A 16,423-nucleotide genomic window follows, 5' to 3' on the forward strand; every position below is an offset into this window, starting at 1 on the left:
CGTCGCCGTTCCAGAATTCTGCTCCAAGGTCTGGCGTAGAGGTGGCTTTGGAGCAGGTGCTGGAATAGGTTGAGACTCTGGGGCTGTTGGGGCGGAACAAATGTATTTTGCATACCAAAAGGACCTGAATTTTGGGGGTCAGGAGGCAGGATGCTATGATCTGAACTGTGTCCTCCAAATTCCATATGTTGAAGCCTGTCTGCTCCAGCTGCCATAACAGAAGATCACAGACTGGGTGGCTAAAGTCATTTCTCATGGTTCTGGAGGCTGGGAGTCCAACATCAAGGTGACGGCATGGTGTCTGGTGAGAGCCTGTTCCGGTTTCCAAACGGCCTTCCCACTGTGCCCTCACTTGGAGCAAGGGACCAGGTGCTTTCTGGGGTCTCTTTTATGAGGGCACTAATCCCACTCATGCAGTCTTCATCCTCATGACCTAATCACCCCCAAAAGGCCCCAGCTTCTAACACCATTGCATTAGGGGATTAGATTTCAACATGGGAACTTTGGAGGGACACCAACACTCAGTACATATCAAAGCCCTAACCCCCGATGTATCTGTATTTGGAGACGGGGGCTTTAAGGAAGCAGTTAGGTTAAATGAGGTCACTGAGGTAAAGCCTTCACCCAGTTGGATGTGTCCTTACAGGAAGAGACACCAGAGAGCCCATGCTCCCTCTCCCCGCCATGGGAGGACACCTGGAAAAGGTGGCCATTTAGAACCAAACTGTCCTGGCCCTTGATCTCGGTCTTCCCAGCCTCCAGAGTTAAATTCCTGTTGTTTCAGCCACCCAGCCTGCGGTGTTCTGTTGTGGACACCTGAGCAAACTAAGAGACTTTAAATCCTGCTGACAGAACAAGCAGACAAAACTATCAGTCAAGATCTAAATGTCTGAACAACACAACTGATAGACGTGACCTTAATGGTGTATTGAGAGCTCCATGTCCTCTTACAGGACACACCTTCTTCTCAAAAACTTGCGAACACCACTCAGGTTGTTGAAATCACTCAGGTTGTTCTCTGACTGTGGTGAAATTGAGCTAGAGATTAATAAGAAAAAATAACTAGAAAATCCCATCTTTTGAAATTAAGCCAAAATTTCTAAAAAAAAAAAAAAAAAAAAAAAAAAAAGCCCATGGTACAACAGAAGAAATTGGAATTGGAATTGGAATTAGGAAATACCTGAAACCAGGAGACACTAAAAGTGTATCGAGACGAGTTGTTGCAGCTGAAGCAGCTCTCGAGGAAAATTCAAGTGTCGGAAAGGAAAAGTTGAAAACCAATGATCTAAGCATCTACCTCATGGGGGAAAATTGATCTCAACCCCCTCCCTCACATCAGTGACAGAAACCAAGGCCAGGTGGAGTGCTGATTTATGTGCCAAAGGTAAAAACAACAGAAGCTATGGAAGAGACTCCAGGAGAACATCTTATAGCTCTTGGAATAGGAGAAGATTCCTTAAACAGGACACAGGAGGTGTTACTCATAAAGAAAAATAATGTCAAACTGAACAAAATAAAACTTAAGAAAGACTTCTGTTGATCAAAATACTCCAAAGAGAGGGAAGAAGAAGCCAGAGTACAAGTTCACAGAACAAATCTTTGAAGGACTCCCAGCCGGATTACATCAAGAACCCCCACAAAATTAATGAGAAACAGACAATCAACCACTACATCCATACACCCACCAGGCCGGTGGAGATGAGAACCCCAGATGACAGCAGGGACTGACATGTGCATCGCAGTGCCCTGCAGGCCTGCCGTATGGACATAAGGCTCTCTGACTGTGAAGGACAATCCGGCCATTCGTACCTGGTAAAGCTCAAGTCCAGGTGTGCCTCCAATAGAAACGTGCACATACATTCGTGCTCCAAACACACACCTGCACAGACCCCATTAGCTGAACACGGGGAACAATGCAGCTGTCCAGCGGTGGAGGAAGACCCATACCATAGAGAGTGGTACATGAGACAGCAGGACACCACACGGCAACATGAAGGCCACGCATGCACACAACCCACGGACGAGTCTCACAAACATCATGAGAACTGAGGAAGGCAGACACAAAAGGGTACCGTCTTACACCACACAGGCTGCCACACCAGGCCACCCTGACTGAGCAGCTTCAACATTAACTTATTTCTCATGGTCTGGGGACTGGACGTACATCAGGGCACAAGCCCATTTGGTGACCTGCTTCCTGGCTCTCAGACGGCCTCCTCCTACTGGGCCCTCACGTGGGGGCAGGGGGAGGTGCCCTCTGGACACCCTCCTAGATGGGCTGATCCCCCACTGATCCCATCGTGGGGGCCTCTCCTTATGGCCTGACCACCTCCCAAAGGCCCTGACCCCTAATATTGTCACTCTGGGGGTTAGTGTCCAACCTATGAATTTTAGGAAGACAAAAACTGACTGAATACTCTTTAGAAAATAGACAATTTATAATTCCACTCATATAATGTTCAAAACCAGGCATAGCAATCTACACTGTTAGAGGTTAGGCATAACCCTTGGAGGGTACTGAGTGGAAGGGGCACTTAGGTCCCTAGTGGGTTGAAGTGTCTTGGAGTGAGTGCGAGTTACATGGATGTCCACTCTGTGCAATTTCACCCATCTCAGGGCACCTGGGTGGTTCAGTCAGTTGAGACTCTGACTCCTGATTTTGGCTCAGGTCAGGATTTCAGAGTTTGTGGGTTCAAGCTCCATGTCTGGCTCCAAGCTGAGGGTGCAGAGCCTCACTGGGATTCTCTCTCTCCCCCTTCTCTCTGCCCCTCCCCTGCTCATGCGCTCGCTCGCTCGCTCTCTCGCTCTCTCTCTCTCAAAAGTAAATACATAAACTTAAGAAAAGAAAGAAATTTCACCCATCTGTACACATGTGACCTATGCAGTTTGGGGTATATATTTTATAGTTCAATAAAAAGCTAATTAAAATTCAAAACAATACACACACAAAAATGTAGACACATACCTACAGGCATGGAAGTTTCTTCATATTAGATGAGAAAAGTTACAAAGCAATGCATATAGCATGATCCCATGCTTGTAAAAAGAACGTGTGTACACAGAAACAGGACACACGCCAACATTCATTTATTTAAAAATATTTATTGAGCACGTGCTATGTGCCAACACATAATTTATTTGGAAGACATCTCTACAACTGTACTATCCATGCAGAGTCCCGTCACATGCATGGCCACCGGCAGGTCCTGCACGGCTCTGTGCAGTCCCACATTCCGCATGGTGAGGGAGGAACCAGGGCAGCAAAGACACCATGAACACATGATGCGTGAACACTTTCACAGGCGTACAAGGTTGATGTGTGTGTGTGTCCTACGAGTTGTGAACTAGACCTAGCTTAGGGACACTGTGCCACCAACTTACCCACAAGCCAGCACTGTGGACACCTGGAAACACAGCCTACTTCTAGAGGACAGACACGGGCAGTGACAGTGGTGAGGGAGTTCCCGCCGAGCCCAAGCACAGCCGTCTGTGAAGGACCCCACGGACAGACTAAGCCCACAGCTCCGGGGGGTACCCCTGTCAGGCCGACAGAGCTCAGGGCTTTCGCAAGAACATGTGCTCGCATCCAAGGACATCTTCATTCACTCAGGCTCATTCCTGCACTATCTGCACGCTGCTTCCCACAGAACTTCAACTGTCATCTCCAGATGGGAAAGACTTTTTCTCCAACCTGAAAAAGAAAACAAATCAATCAAATAATAAATCACTTTAGTCTGATTAACATGCAGGATTTCCTAAAAGTAATTTAATACTGTACAAAAGAATGACATTCAGAGACAATTTTTTTTTAATGACAAACGTTAAAATTTTAACATAAAATTATCATAAAACGGAGGGGGGTATGGGCTAAATGGGGAAGGGGCACTAAGGAATCTACTCCCGAATTCGTTGTTGTACTAATATGCTAACTAACTTGGATGTAAATTTAAAAAATAAGTTAAATTTGAAAAGTTATCATAAAACAAAGCATAAAACAGGTATTAACACATAAAGAGAAGCCATTTGATTTTCTTTTCTGTCCTACATTAACCCTGAGTCTGAGAAGAGAATCCTTTGCTCAGCAGCCTCTGTGAGACATGATGCCAAAGGCCCCGCCAGGCCTCACCGTTTCACTGTGGGAAGGACGGCTCCTCAGGCCTCAAACTGCTGCCAGGGTCGGAAGGTGACTCACACCACACACCTACATCACCCACCACCTGAAGGCCCCCGCAGAGGGTCGGTCCCCAGCCCTGTTTCTCCACCGGGGCCTCCTGGACACAGGAAGGGGTGGCCCTAGCCTGGGCTGGGCCTCGGCCCCCACAGACTCGCCTTCTTGCACCTCTGTTTCCTGTTCTGCAAATAACAGCATCCACTTCCCCTCAGGAAGGTTAGAAAAGTGACACAGACAGACAAGGCCATGTGGTCTGGCCACTGTGATCACCACAGACCCGTCTCCCAGGACCAGCACGCTAGCACCTGATTTTACAGCTAAATATCTTACTTTCTGTGATGTGGGGTCCTGTGTGGAAGTGACAGACCAGCTCAGCGCCACGGACATGTGCCTCCTCCACACGGGGTTTCTCTGCAACACAACTGAGCCAGTGACCACATCTCCCATGAGGACAGAAACAGGCTCATCCATCATAAACAGCACCTGCTTCCAGTGGGTGGTGCTGCAAGACACAGGATGTAGGGTCACCTCTCTGGAGCCTGGTTTTTCAGGCTTACCGCAGGACAGACATCCCCCGACTCCACGATCCAGACGGCCTTTATGGGTTGCCAGGATTGAGTTACAGCCCAGCCAGGATCCAGCTTCTGGAGGCTGCCCAGATTCCAGAAGGGTGAAGGAGGCTTGCCCTGGTGGCCCCAAGGACACACGGGTGGCCAGGCAGAGGGTACCTGGCCCCTTGCACCCTGGCACAGTAGGCATCCACCCAGAGCCCTTTGCTCGGTCTCTAAGCTGCCAGGGCCCGAGGTCTAGTCTGCAGCCTAAATAAGTTGTCATTCCTGTGAGTCAGGCTGAAGGGGAGCATGGCAACTGTAACACTTGGGGGGAAATGGTCACACTCCCGAGCTCGTCACTTTCTACCGGCTCTGACAGCATGGCTCCACTGCACACTGTGGCCTCTGCCAGACGCTGGGCCTGCGCCCCACGGTCAAACTCAGGGAGGTCCTGCTCCCTCCTGCCTCAACCACCGTGAGGGTCTCTCCCCGGGCTTCAGAGAGCGGATGTCCCAGGCTCTGCGCCCTGCCTGCCCCACACTAGCTGTGTACGGACACGCCAGTGGAAGACTGCCCAGGCACACGACCGTCCACTGGGTTTTTAGTGTTCCTACTCTCATCTGTGCCAGTAGGATCTAGAAGGAAAGCTGATGGAGCCCTGGACCTCCACAGGACACTCTGGCCAAACAGCTCCTCAGCCCTGCTCCCATGTTACAGGAGGACAGCTAGGGTCCCTCTAGGCGCACTGCCACAGCCAGCATCTAACCCCTGGTCCAGGGCAGTTACTGAACAGGGCTACAAAGGCCCCAGTTGAAGGCAGCATTTCCACGGGGGCCGCTGTGTCCAGCACTGAAGCAGACGACATCAGCTTCCCAGGACGCACAGGCAAGTGTGCATCATTACTGCACACAAAATTTTCCTCAAGAAACACTGACCTTCCCCAAGAGTCTGAGTCAAAAGCCCCTAGAATTCTGTTGACCGTGTTTGTGTTAGACCACGGAAAGCAGAAGCAGCGTCCAGAGCCACTGAGGAAGATGAAGTCTGCTCCTCCTCTTCATGCAGGGGTCAGAGGGCAGCCTAGGGAGCCCAGTGCAGGGGCAGGTGGGGCACAGCCCTGACTTGCCCACCGCGTGCACACCGTGCTCCACGCCTGGGGTAGCCTGGTCTGGAGAGAGTCTAGGTCAACAACCCAGTATTGACAGATCTCTAAATCCGTGACCCTGCCATGTGGTTGTCATACCGACAACCTGAAGGCAGGTGAACCGCCCCAGCTCTTCCAAGGGCTGTGGCGCTCCCCACGGGAGGTGCACACTCACGGGTGGAACGGGCCTGTGCTCAGCATCAGCTGTGGCTCGTCCTCCTCCAGGCTCTGAAACCGAACACTGAACCAGGCTGTAAATCCATGCAGCGTGCCGGCTTTCCTGATCTCAAAGTGCAGCTCGCCTTTCATTGTCTGTGTTCGAGCAAACGATAAAAGAGGGACATGGTTCAGTAAGCATGTGACACCACGCCACAAGGGCTCTCTCTGTGTGAGCAAGAATTAGCAACTCACTTCACGAATCCCACAACACTGCACTGCGGTAGGCAGCCCTACCACCCATTTCAGCCATTCTGAATCTGTAACTTGCTAGTTTGGCTGAACATATCAAAAACCACATAAAATTTCCTCCTCAGGAAAGGATGAAAACTTGCATCATAAATTCAAGTGCTGCAGGTAATCACAAAAGGTTTCAAGCAATTTGGGCCTCACGTCCCTAATTTTCTGCCCCCAAATTTGAGTGCAATACTTTTTCTTCTCAATTCTTTGCATAGATAGAAAGTTCCAGGCTGAGTCTCTATACTGCAAAACTAACTGCAGACTCAACAGTTCAGTCCCCACACTGTTTGGCCCATCTGAGCTCCCGCACGTCAGAGTGCACCCTTAAAACGAGACATCCTGAATCCACAAATGCCACCCTGTGGCAACACAGGGTAAGTGAAAGTATGAAGAACTTTGTCATCAACAGTAGCTAAAAAAACTTAGAAAAAAATTTAAATTCAAAGTCCATGATAAAATTGGATAAAATTAGAATCTGAAGATACTGAAAATATTGTATGTGAATATAAAGATAGCTCATGATGTTAAAGAGGTTAACTATAAAGAAAATAATATAAAAATATAAAATACAAAATCAGAACGTAAAGAAAAGAGACTGGAAAAATCAAAGGCAAAGTTCATGAATTCATTTATCTGCACAGCAAGTTCTGGGGTGTGTGCATCGCCTACATAATGTGAGAGGGAAGACTCATCTCTCACCTCTAGGTCCGCAATCTGCACAGTTCTCATGTCCAACTGTAATATTGTGCACGGTTCAGAGAGACAGTCTTCTGGTTTCAAAATGTGGTTATACTTGGGCTTCGAAAAAAACTCCTTAATTGCTAAAGATCTAGGGAAAAAGTCAAAGGAACCGCTCAGAGTCGGGTACCAGCATCTCAGGCTTTGACACACACATTCATGACAACGGTTCTCGCTTTTTCTCTTCAGCATCAGCAGGAATTCCAAGCCACCACCTGCGGCGAGGGCACTGAGGCAGGGCTGGGAGTCCCTGCAGACGGACCGGCAAGTGTGCAAGCAACGTGAGCACTTCCCGCCTACATCCTATTCATGGGGTCTGCACACGTGGAAACCAACCTCTAGCACACAAAGCAGGGCCCTGACCCAGTCTGCTCTGTGCAGTTGTGGTTTTGGAGACCGCAGTCCAAGAGGTGACCCCCCCCCCACTCCTGACAGGTCGACAGAAGGTCAGCAGGAGCCTGACGCTACCTCACAAGGCCTCCGTCACTCACCTGACTTCACCTCCTCACGCAGGCACTTCATCTCACAGCATAAGAAGGGTGAGTACAGGATAGTAAGATATCCCACAGCAAATAAAACAGATATTCCTGTTCTAGGTCACTCTGCAATAAAGGCCTGCAGGTGCCCCCTGGAGAAGGGCTTGTGCTGCGTCAGTTAAACAAGACACAAGCGCTGGGCCTCCTGCAGGGTCATCTTCTTGTCGCCCAACAGCCCACCCACTCCACTGGCTGACTGCCAGACTTGCCCAAAGTAACCTACTATGTACCACGGAAATGTTTCAAAACTTAAGTGCAGCAGTGACTTCTGAAATAGCAAATAAAGGTAAACATTTTAATAAAGATTCCACAATATGTACATATTTTTAATATTTTTCTGATGATAAAATAGTTATGCATTTATAATGAATTGGGAACACATAGAAAAGTATAAAGAAAAAATGTGAGGGGCACCTGAGTGGCTCAGTTGGTTAAGCATACAATTTCAGCTCAGGTCATGGTCTTAAGGTTCATGGGTTCGAGCCCCGCATCAGGCTCTGTGCTGACAGCTCAGAGCCTGGAGCCTGCTTCGGATTCTGTGTCTCCCTCTCTCTTTCTCTGTCCCTCCCCGACTTGTGCTCTGTGTCTCTCAAAAGTAAATAAACATAAAAAAAATTTTTTTAAAGAAGAAACTTGAATCTGTAGAACTTGAAAACTGTGCCTTGGTACCTTGATCTATTTAGTCATTTTCTCCCCCAGAGATACATTTATACATGTTCTTATGCAAAGCAGAAGCCATTTTATACACATGGTTTGCGTCCCACCAGTTTTACCATCTATTCATCCATCTGATGGATACGTAGCAATTTAACCGCATTCTTACAGATAAGTGCCTGTTTCCCACACTGTGTGCACAGCAGCGTGCCGTGGCCCTGGGGCAGAGGGTGATGGGGGTGGATGCCAGCCACACCCACAGCTCTGGCCACACGGCCTCGTCTCCCCGCCATCACACCTGCAGCTCAGGCAGCAAGAACTGCTGTTTTAATTTAATCTTTGCTCATCTGGTAGGCAAAAATGGCATTTCATTTTAATCTGCATTTTAACCACTAATGATCCTGCAATTTTTTTCAAATATTTATCAGTAATTTTTATTTGGTTTTTGTGACTTGCGTATTTCCATGACTTGACTATAATTTCACTGGATACTCATCTTTCCTAAATGACTCTAGGATGTGTCAGCTAGTAACTTTCTCTAAGTAGTCACTGCCTTTTTAAATTGTATTTATGCTGATGATATACAGATGCTGTCAATTTTTATAGACTGATGTCCAGTGCCTCCTTGTTCCTGTTGACTTTCTAAGACCTGACACATAGGGACCCACGGATTCCTACAGCTGATGCAGATGTTTTACCACAAAACTCTTAATTTATATTTATTTTTGGGACAGAGAGAGACAGAGCATGAACGGGGGAGGGGCAGAGAGAGAGGGAGACACAGAATCGGAAACAGGCTCCAGGCTCCGAGCCATCAGCCCAGAGCCTGACGCGGGGCTCGAACTCACGGACCGCGAGATCGTGACCTGGCTGAAGTCGGACGCTTAACCGACTGCGCCACCCAGGCGCCCCACCACAAAACTCTTAAATCCATGTGGAATTAAATTTCAGTGTATGGTATGAGGAGAAAAGAAGTTTCAAGGGGCTCATCTATGGTCCCAGGACACTTTGCCACCTCTGCCCCTCACACCCCAACTTTCCCCACATGTTGTGTGTGTGTCCATCCTGGTCCATTGCTCTGTCTTTTCTGGTCTCAGGAGTACCTTGCCCTCACGCCTGTCTCTGTAGCTTAGATGTTAATATCTGGCAGCTCTTTACGGCTCTATTTTAATTCTCCCCGGCCCTTCCTACACACTTCTCCCTAGATGAACTACAGAACGGCTCTGCTGGGGACATTTCCTCTCCATCCCTTTGGGGATTTGGGCTGAGAGTATAATGATTCAACATGTTAACTGGGGCAGACTTCTTACCGTTGCATTATCCTTTCTTTTTTTGAATTAACAAAAACCAAAAACGCCCAAGGCCACCATCTTGCTGTCAACTGCCCAAGTGGGCATCAAGCAGGTGTCCGGGCTCACCTGGCACTCGCCGCATAAGCTAAATTTCCTGCAGTTTCTGACAAGTGGGCCCCTCAACCTAACTTCCAGGGCTGCTGCTGGTTTCTCCTAACTCCCACGGCACACTCAGAAGGGGAAGCAGCCACCTTCTGTCACCACCCTTCTTAGAAGAGGCAACATTTAAAACGTGAAGGACCTATCAGGAAATCATTTTATAGTTAAACCTCATGCTCAACTATACAAGTGCATCCATAATATAAAATTAGGAAATCAACTATTCTGCAGCATCGTTTCCTTTGCAAACTGTCAGGAATGACTTCATAATAAATTTTCTGATCCCTTAAAAGTTTACAGCTCGTAGTAGGAAGATCTATTTGTATGCTAACGGCCCACATATTTATAAAGGGCCTTGGTTTTAAACATGACCATGTTTTTCCCATTACATTTGAGAACTTAGATGGCAAAAGACATTTCAATTCCCATCACATCTGCTACCAGTTTAAAGGCCTGAAAGACACGTGCAAAATTCCAAGGCATGTGAGTGAATTCAGATCAGTCTCATGGCATGCTCTACCACCAACGAGTTATGTGGTCTTAGGAAGCCCGCAGCTCGCACAGCCAGGAGGCCCCGGAATACGTCTGCGCTCCCAGCAGCACACACTCACTTGAGAGCACTGAGGTTGAACTCGTAGGCGTTGTCCCAGAAGAGGACCTTGCTGCGGTAGTCTCTGTCGGCGCTGCAGGGCACCAGGTGCAGCGCAGCCGTGGTCGGCCAGATGACCCCGTCCTCCTTCAGCCACACATCCCGGGCGTACAGGATCGACTCAATCATGAACTCAAACTGCACAGCAGGGAGACACACGGGGGACATGGTGACCGAGGCCTGTGTCTGCGATGCATAGTCTGGGAGGATTTATCTTGGACCCACACCAGTGACATCACAGATTCCCACCACAGCCTGGGGTGGAGTGACACCGGTTCACTTTAGAATGAATTCAGAACTGGGCCCCACCGACAGGAAAGATCTTCACTCTCGCCATCTCCCTCAGTATTACAGAGTTTTAACTGTCAACCCGTATAAATTTGGTCTGGAGGATTCTCAGAATTTTCATAACCTTGGAAGTTGACTGAAATCACTTCTTAAAAACATGGAACATTAAAGGAGGAGTGCCACGGATCCCTGAGGACGCACCCGGACAGGTGGCATGTGACGCCTGTGACAGAGAACAGGGGCCGCTAAAGCCCCAAGAGGCCAGCCTTTGTGTCTGAACCAAAGAGTGGGGCACAGGCCAGGGGCACATCATCCTGCAGCTGAAGGGAAGCCCCAGAAGGGTTTTGTTTTATTTAAGTAACTTCAGGCATTATTATTATAGAAGCAATAGTATGTTCAGTATGGAAAAATTTAGAAAATTCAGAAAAGCACAAACAAAAATAAAAGTCATGAGTAAACCCAGCGCCCAAAAGGAACCAATGTTTGCCTGGTGGTTTATGCTCAAGGCCTTCTCCTCACATACACATACATGCACACGTGTGAAAATTATATACAGATCATTTTTAATTGTATTTTAAAAAATTACCAATAGTAAATCAGTTACTCCATAAATTTTAACACTTGTATGGATCTGTGTAACCATAGCCACAATCAGGATACAGAACAACCCCATTACCCCAAAACACTCCTCCTCTGTGGTCACCTCCTCCCACTACCTCCAACCTTTGGAAACCACTAACTGGCCTCTATCCCTGTGGTTTTGTCTTTCTGAGAAAGACATACAAATGTTATCATACAGTACATAATCTTTTGAGACTGGCTTCTTTCACTCGTAATATCAACTTTTTCATATGCTAAAAGGTTCTCTTCTGTGCCTTCTATCCTGTTCTGTTCATCTGTCTTTTCTTATTATAATACCACACTGTTTTAATTACTCCATATAACTTTAATTACACCAGTATAATGTCTCTGGGGTTTATCCATTTGTGCATCAATAGTTCATTCTCTTAGGTTTATTTATTTTGAGAGAGAGAGGGAGAACATGCACGTATAAGTGGGGGAGGGACAGGGACAGAGAGAGAGAGAGAGAGAGAGAGAGAGAGAGAGAGAGAGAGAATCCCAAGCAGGCTCCACGCCCAGTTCAGATCCCAACACGGAACTCGATCTCACAAACTGCCAGATCATGACCTGAGCCAAAGTCAAGGGTCAGATGTTTAACCAACTGAACCACCCAAGCGCCCCACAATAGTTCATTCTTTACTGCCCAGTAGGACCCCATTGTGCGAATGTAGACAGCTGTTTATCTAACCACCTGTTGAAGAACACTTAGGTTGTTTCCAGCTTTTTGGCAATTGTAATTAGAGCCAGTACGATCATTCACATACAGGTTTCCGTGTAAACACAGCTTGTGCTTCTCCAGTGTAAATACCCAGACATACAAGTGCTGGGTCATACGGTAAGTGTACCTATAACTTTATAAGAAACTGCCAAACCGTCTTCTAGGGCGGCTGTGTGATTCCTATGAGTTTTAGTCACTCCATAGCACCTGGTATTATTGTTTAAAAGTTTAGCCATTTCAACAGGTGTGTAGGGTTACCTCATTATGGTTTCAGTTTATATTTCCCTGATGGCTAACAAGGTTTAATGTCTTTTCACATGCTTATTTCTCATCCATATACCCACGTTGGTAAAGTATCTGCTCGAGTCCTTTGCCCATTTTTCAATTAGGTTGTTGACCTTCTTCCTGTTGAATTTTGAGGATATTCAGGATACACATTAGAATGTGTATATTTTGTATATATACTTTGTATATTCAGAATACACATTAGATATGTGATTTGCAAATATTTTCTCCTAATCTTACTATATCTTTAACACTGTCTTTTAACACTTTCTTAACATAGACACCTTTAATTTTGATGAAGTCTGGTATATCAGTTTTTTTCTTAATGGATCATGCTTTAAGAATCAACTAAAAACTCTTTGCCTAACCCATGAAGATTTTCTCCCAAGATTTCTTCTGAAAGTTTACAGTTTTAGTCTATGCAATTAGATCTAGAATCAATTTTGACTTCATTTTTGGTAGAAGGTATAAGCCTTGAATTTCTTTTTTTCCCTTCTTTCTTTCTTTTCTTTTTTTTTTTTTTTTTTTGCATATGGATGGCCAACTATGCCAATATCTTCTGTTGGAAAGACTATATCTTTTCTTCACTAAATTGATTTCGCTCCCCTGTTAAAAATCAACTGACTGTATTTTTAGGAATCTATTTCTCTATTTTGTTCCATTGACTTATGTATCTATCCTTCTAGCAATGCCAAACTGTCTTGACTACTATAGCTTTATGCCAAGTCTTAAAATCAGGTATGTAATTCTTCCAATTTTATTCTTCTTTTAAAAACTGTATCCACTATTCTATTTTCTTTACTTTTCACAAAAATTTTACAATGAGCTGGTCACATCCACAAAAGAAATCCTGCTTAGACTTTGACTGGAATTATATTAAATCTACAGATCAGTTTGAGAAGAGGTATCTTTACTATGTTGTCTTCCAGTCCATGAGCACCTTGCCTTTCCATTTATTTGGGTTTTCTGTGACTTCATTCATCAGCATCTTCTAGTTCTTCACATACAAAACCTGGACATGTTTTGTTACCTAAGTATTTCATGTTTTGGGGGCTTTGTAAATGCTATTGTACATTGTTAGCACACGAAAATATGACTGCCTTCAAAAAATAAATTAAAAAACTAAAACTGGCTTTCGTATGTTCACTTTGATCACTCTGTGATCTTAATTTGCCTTTCAGTTCAAAGAAATTTGGGGGGAGATTCTTTGGGACTTTCTACAAAAACAATCATGTGGTCTGGAAACAGGGATGTTTATTTCTTTGTTTTAAATCTGTGTGCCTTTTATTTCTTCTTTCATTTTTGCACTGGTTAGGATTGCCAGCACAGTGTTGAATAGGAATTGCAGAGTAGCCATCCTACCTCTTCCTCCTCTTAGGAGGAAGGCACTGATTCTCTCACCATTAGGCGGCTATAGGTGTTTTTTTGTTTTGTTTTGTTTTTTATAGATGCCCTTTATCGGGTTGAGTAAATTCCTTTCTATTCCAAGTTTGTTGAGAATTTAATTATGAACTCAAGCTGAATTTTCCAGCACAGCATATAAGAAGCTTAGAAGCTGCCATTCTGCCCTAACAAGTAAAAAGCAAATGAAAAATCCACAATTCTTCTTAGATATGTATGAGATATTAGGTCACAGAGCAATCTGCTCCCTCCAAAATCAGAGTAATCAACAAGCTTACACAGAAAATCACAAATTACTGGAGCAGAACCCTAACTCCTGGAACAACACGAACAACAATGATGAATTGCTGGAGGCTCAGTGTAGACAACTCTGAGTGTTACAAACTCCAGGTGGGCTAAGTCATAAGGGGGACCCCCACATGTTAGTGAGTTTTCCCTCCTGGACCTCCACCAGGTTCCACAGCAACCAGAGAAAAATCCCCTCATGCTTCTGACAGAGCAGAGGGAAAAAAACCATCTTGAAACATGCCAGAGTATTCTGTTCTTCTTAACAGGATCTGCTCTCTGGAGAAACCAGCTAATCAGAGCCTAGCCTAACTGAGCTGGGAAAAGGGCAATATTCAACTCCAGACCCCTCTAGCCATCGTGTCCCACCCAAAAGCCAGAAAAGAAATTGAGAAATTTTGTGAAGCTCACACTCTAGAAACACAAGTTCACTAAAAGACTGAGACCTAACAGGACCACAGAATGCTTCTGCTTCCCCCACACCTCACCACATTACTAAAGGCCTATTTATAGCTATTCCCTTACCCAACACATCACACAGGCTATCAATAAAAAAATTACAAGGTTGGGGCGCCTGGGTGGCTCAGCTGGTTAAGCATTCGCTTTCAGCTCAGGTCATGATCTCTTGGTTTTCCTGCATTGGGCTCTGTGCTGACAGCTCAGAGCCTGGAGCCTGCTTTAGATTCTGTGTCTCCCTCTCTCTCTGCCCCTCCCCTGCTCGTGCCCTGTCTCTCTCCCTCAAAATAAATAAACATAAAAAAAAAATTCAAATAAAATTACAAGGCAAACAACAGTTTGAAGAGACATAACAAGCATCAGAAGCAGACTCAGATACAGTAGGGATGTTGGCATCATCAGGCTGAGAATTTAACACAACTATGATTAACATGCTAAGAGTTCTAATGGATAAAGTAGAAAGAATGCCAGAACAGATGGGCAATGTGAACAGAGAAATCAAAATCTTAAGAGAGACCCAATTAAGAGAGAAATGTTCAAAGTAAAAAAAAAAAAATACTGTAACAGAAATGAAGAATGCCTTTGTTAGGCTTAGTGGGAAACACGGCATGTCTGAGGAAAGAATCTCTGAGCTTGAAGATATGAGAACAGGAACCTCCCAAACTGAAAAGCAAAGAGAACGAAGACAAAAAACAAACAAACAAACAAATAAACAAACAAAGAAAAAACAGAACACAATATCCAAGGTCTGTAAGACAACTACAAGGGGTGTAACATACACAAAATGAGAATACCAGAAGGAGAAGAAAGAGAAAGGAACAGAAGAAATATTTGAAGCAATAATGACTGAGAACGTCCTCAAATTAATGTCAGATAGCAACCCACTGATCCAGGAAACTCAGATTACACTAAGCAGGATAAATGCTTAAAAACAATATACCTATGGGGTACCTGGGTGGCTCAGTCCATTGAGCATTCAACTCTTGATTTGGCTCAGGTCATAACTTCACGAGATCAAGGCCTGCCTGGGATTCTCCCTCTCCCTCTCTCTGCCCATCCCTTGCTCATGCTTGCTCACTCTCTCTCAAAATAAATTAATGAAAACTTTTAAAAATTAAAAAAAAAAACAAAACAGTATCCTGGGCATATCATTGTCAAACTACAGAAACTCGAAGATAAAGAAAAATTCTTAAAGATGACAGAGGGAAAAAAAAAACAAAAACAAAACACTCTACCCACAAAGTTATAAAGATCAAATCACATCTGACTTCTTCTTAGAAACCACGCAGGCAAGAGAAGAATGGAGTGAAATATTAAAAGTGTTGAAAGAGGGGGCCCCTGGGTGGCTCAGTTGGTTAAGCATCTGACTTCAGCTCAGGTCATGATTTCGCAGTTCATGAATTTGAGCCCCATGTCAGGCTCTGTGCTGACAGCTCAGAGCCTGGAGCCTGCTTCAGATTCTGTCTCTCTCTCTCTCTCTCTGCTCCTCCCCCCACTCACACCCTGTCTGTCTGTCTGTCTCTCTCTCTTTCTCTCGCAATCAAAAATAAATAAACATTAAAAAAAATTTTTTAAGTGTTGAAGAAAAAAAAACACCAATCTAGAATTACTTTAAAAATGAAAGAGAAATAGACTTTCTCAGATAAATAGAAACTGAGGGAATTTGTTGCCAGTAGGCTTGCCTTGCAAGAAATGTTAAAAAGAAGTTATTTAGAAGGAAGGACATGATATAGATCAGAAACTTAGAACTACATAAAGAAAAGCACTGAAGAAGGAACAAGTGATGATAACATTAAAACATTTTTCTTCTTGGGAAGCCTGGGTGGCTCAGTCGGTTAAGTATCTGACTTCGCTCAGGTCTGTGAGTTTGAGCCCCATGTCAGGCAGGCTCTGTGATGACGGGTCGGCACCTGGAGCCTGTTTTGGATTCTGTGTCTCCCTCTCTCTCTGCCCGTCCCCTGCTCACACTCTGTCTCTGTCTCTCGCTCAAAATAATAAACATTAAACAAAATTTAAAAAAAA

At 45.2% G+C, this 16,423-nt stretch overlaps 1 protein-coding gene across 7 annotated transcripts in view; it reads right to left on the reverse strand.

Annotated features, from left to right (window-relative positions):
• Positions 1-3,082: 3,082 nt before the first annotated feature.
• Positions 3,083-16,423, reverse strand: part of PRMT2 (protein arginine methyltransferase 2) — a 71,174-nt gene continuing 57,833 nt past the window's right edge. For all 7 annotated transcript variants that reach the window (XM_019434675.2, XM_019434674.2, XM_053902914.1 and 4 more), the window contains 5 exons: positions 10,310-10,485; positions 7,019-7,148; positions 6,039-6,175; positions 4,502-4,673; positions 3,083-3,691 (listed from right to left, as the gene is read on the reverse strand). In XM_019434675.2, coding sequence (XP_019290220.1) covers positions 3,659-3,691; positions 4,502-4,673; positions 6,039-6,175; positions 7,019-7,148; positions 10,310-10,485 — 648 coding nt within the window. In that variant the 3' untranslated portion in view covers positions 3,083-3,658. The remainder of the gene's footprint in view (positions 3,692-4,501; positions 4,674-6,038; positions 6,176-7,018; positions 7,149-10,309; positions 10,486-16,423) is intronic.

The sequence above is a fragment of the Panthera pardus genome, unplaced genomic scaffold (genome assembly GCF_024362965.1).
Source record: "Panthera pardus isolate Hobbes unplaced genomic scaffold, ASM2436296v1 HiC_scaffold_16, whole genome shotgun sequence".
In the NCBI taxonomy this organism is placed as follows: domain Eukaryota; kingdom Metazoa; phylum Chordata; class Mammalia; order Carnivora; family Felidae; genus Panthera; species Panthera pardus.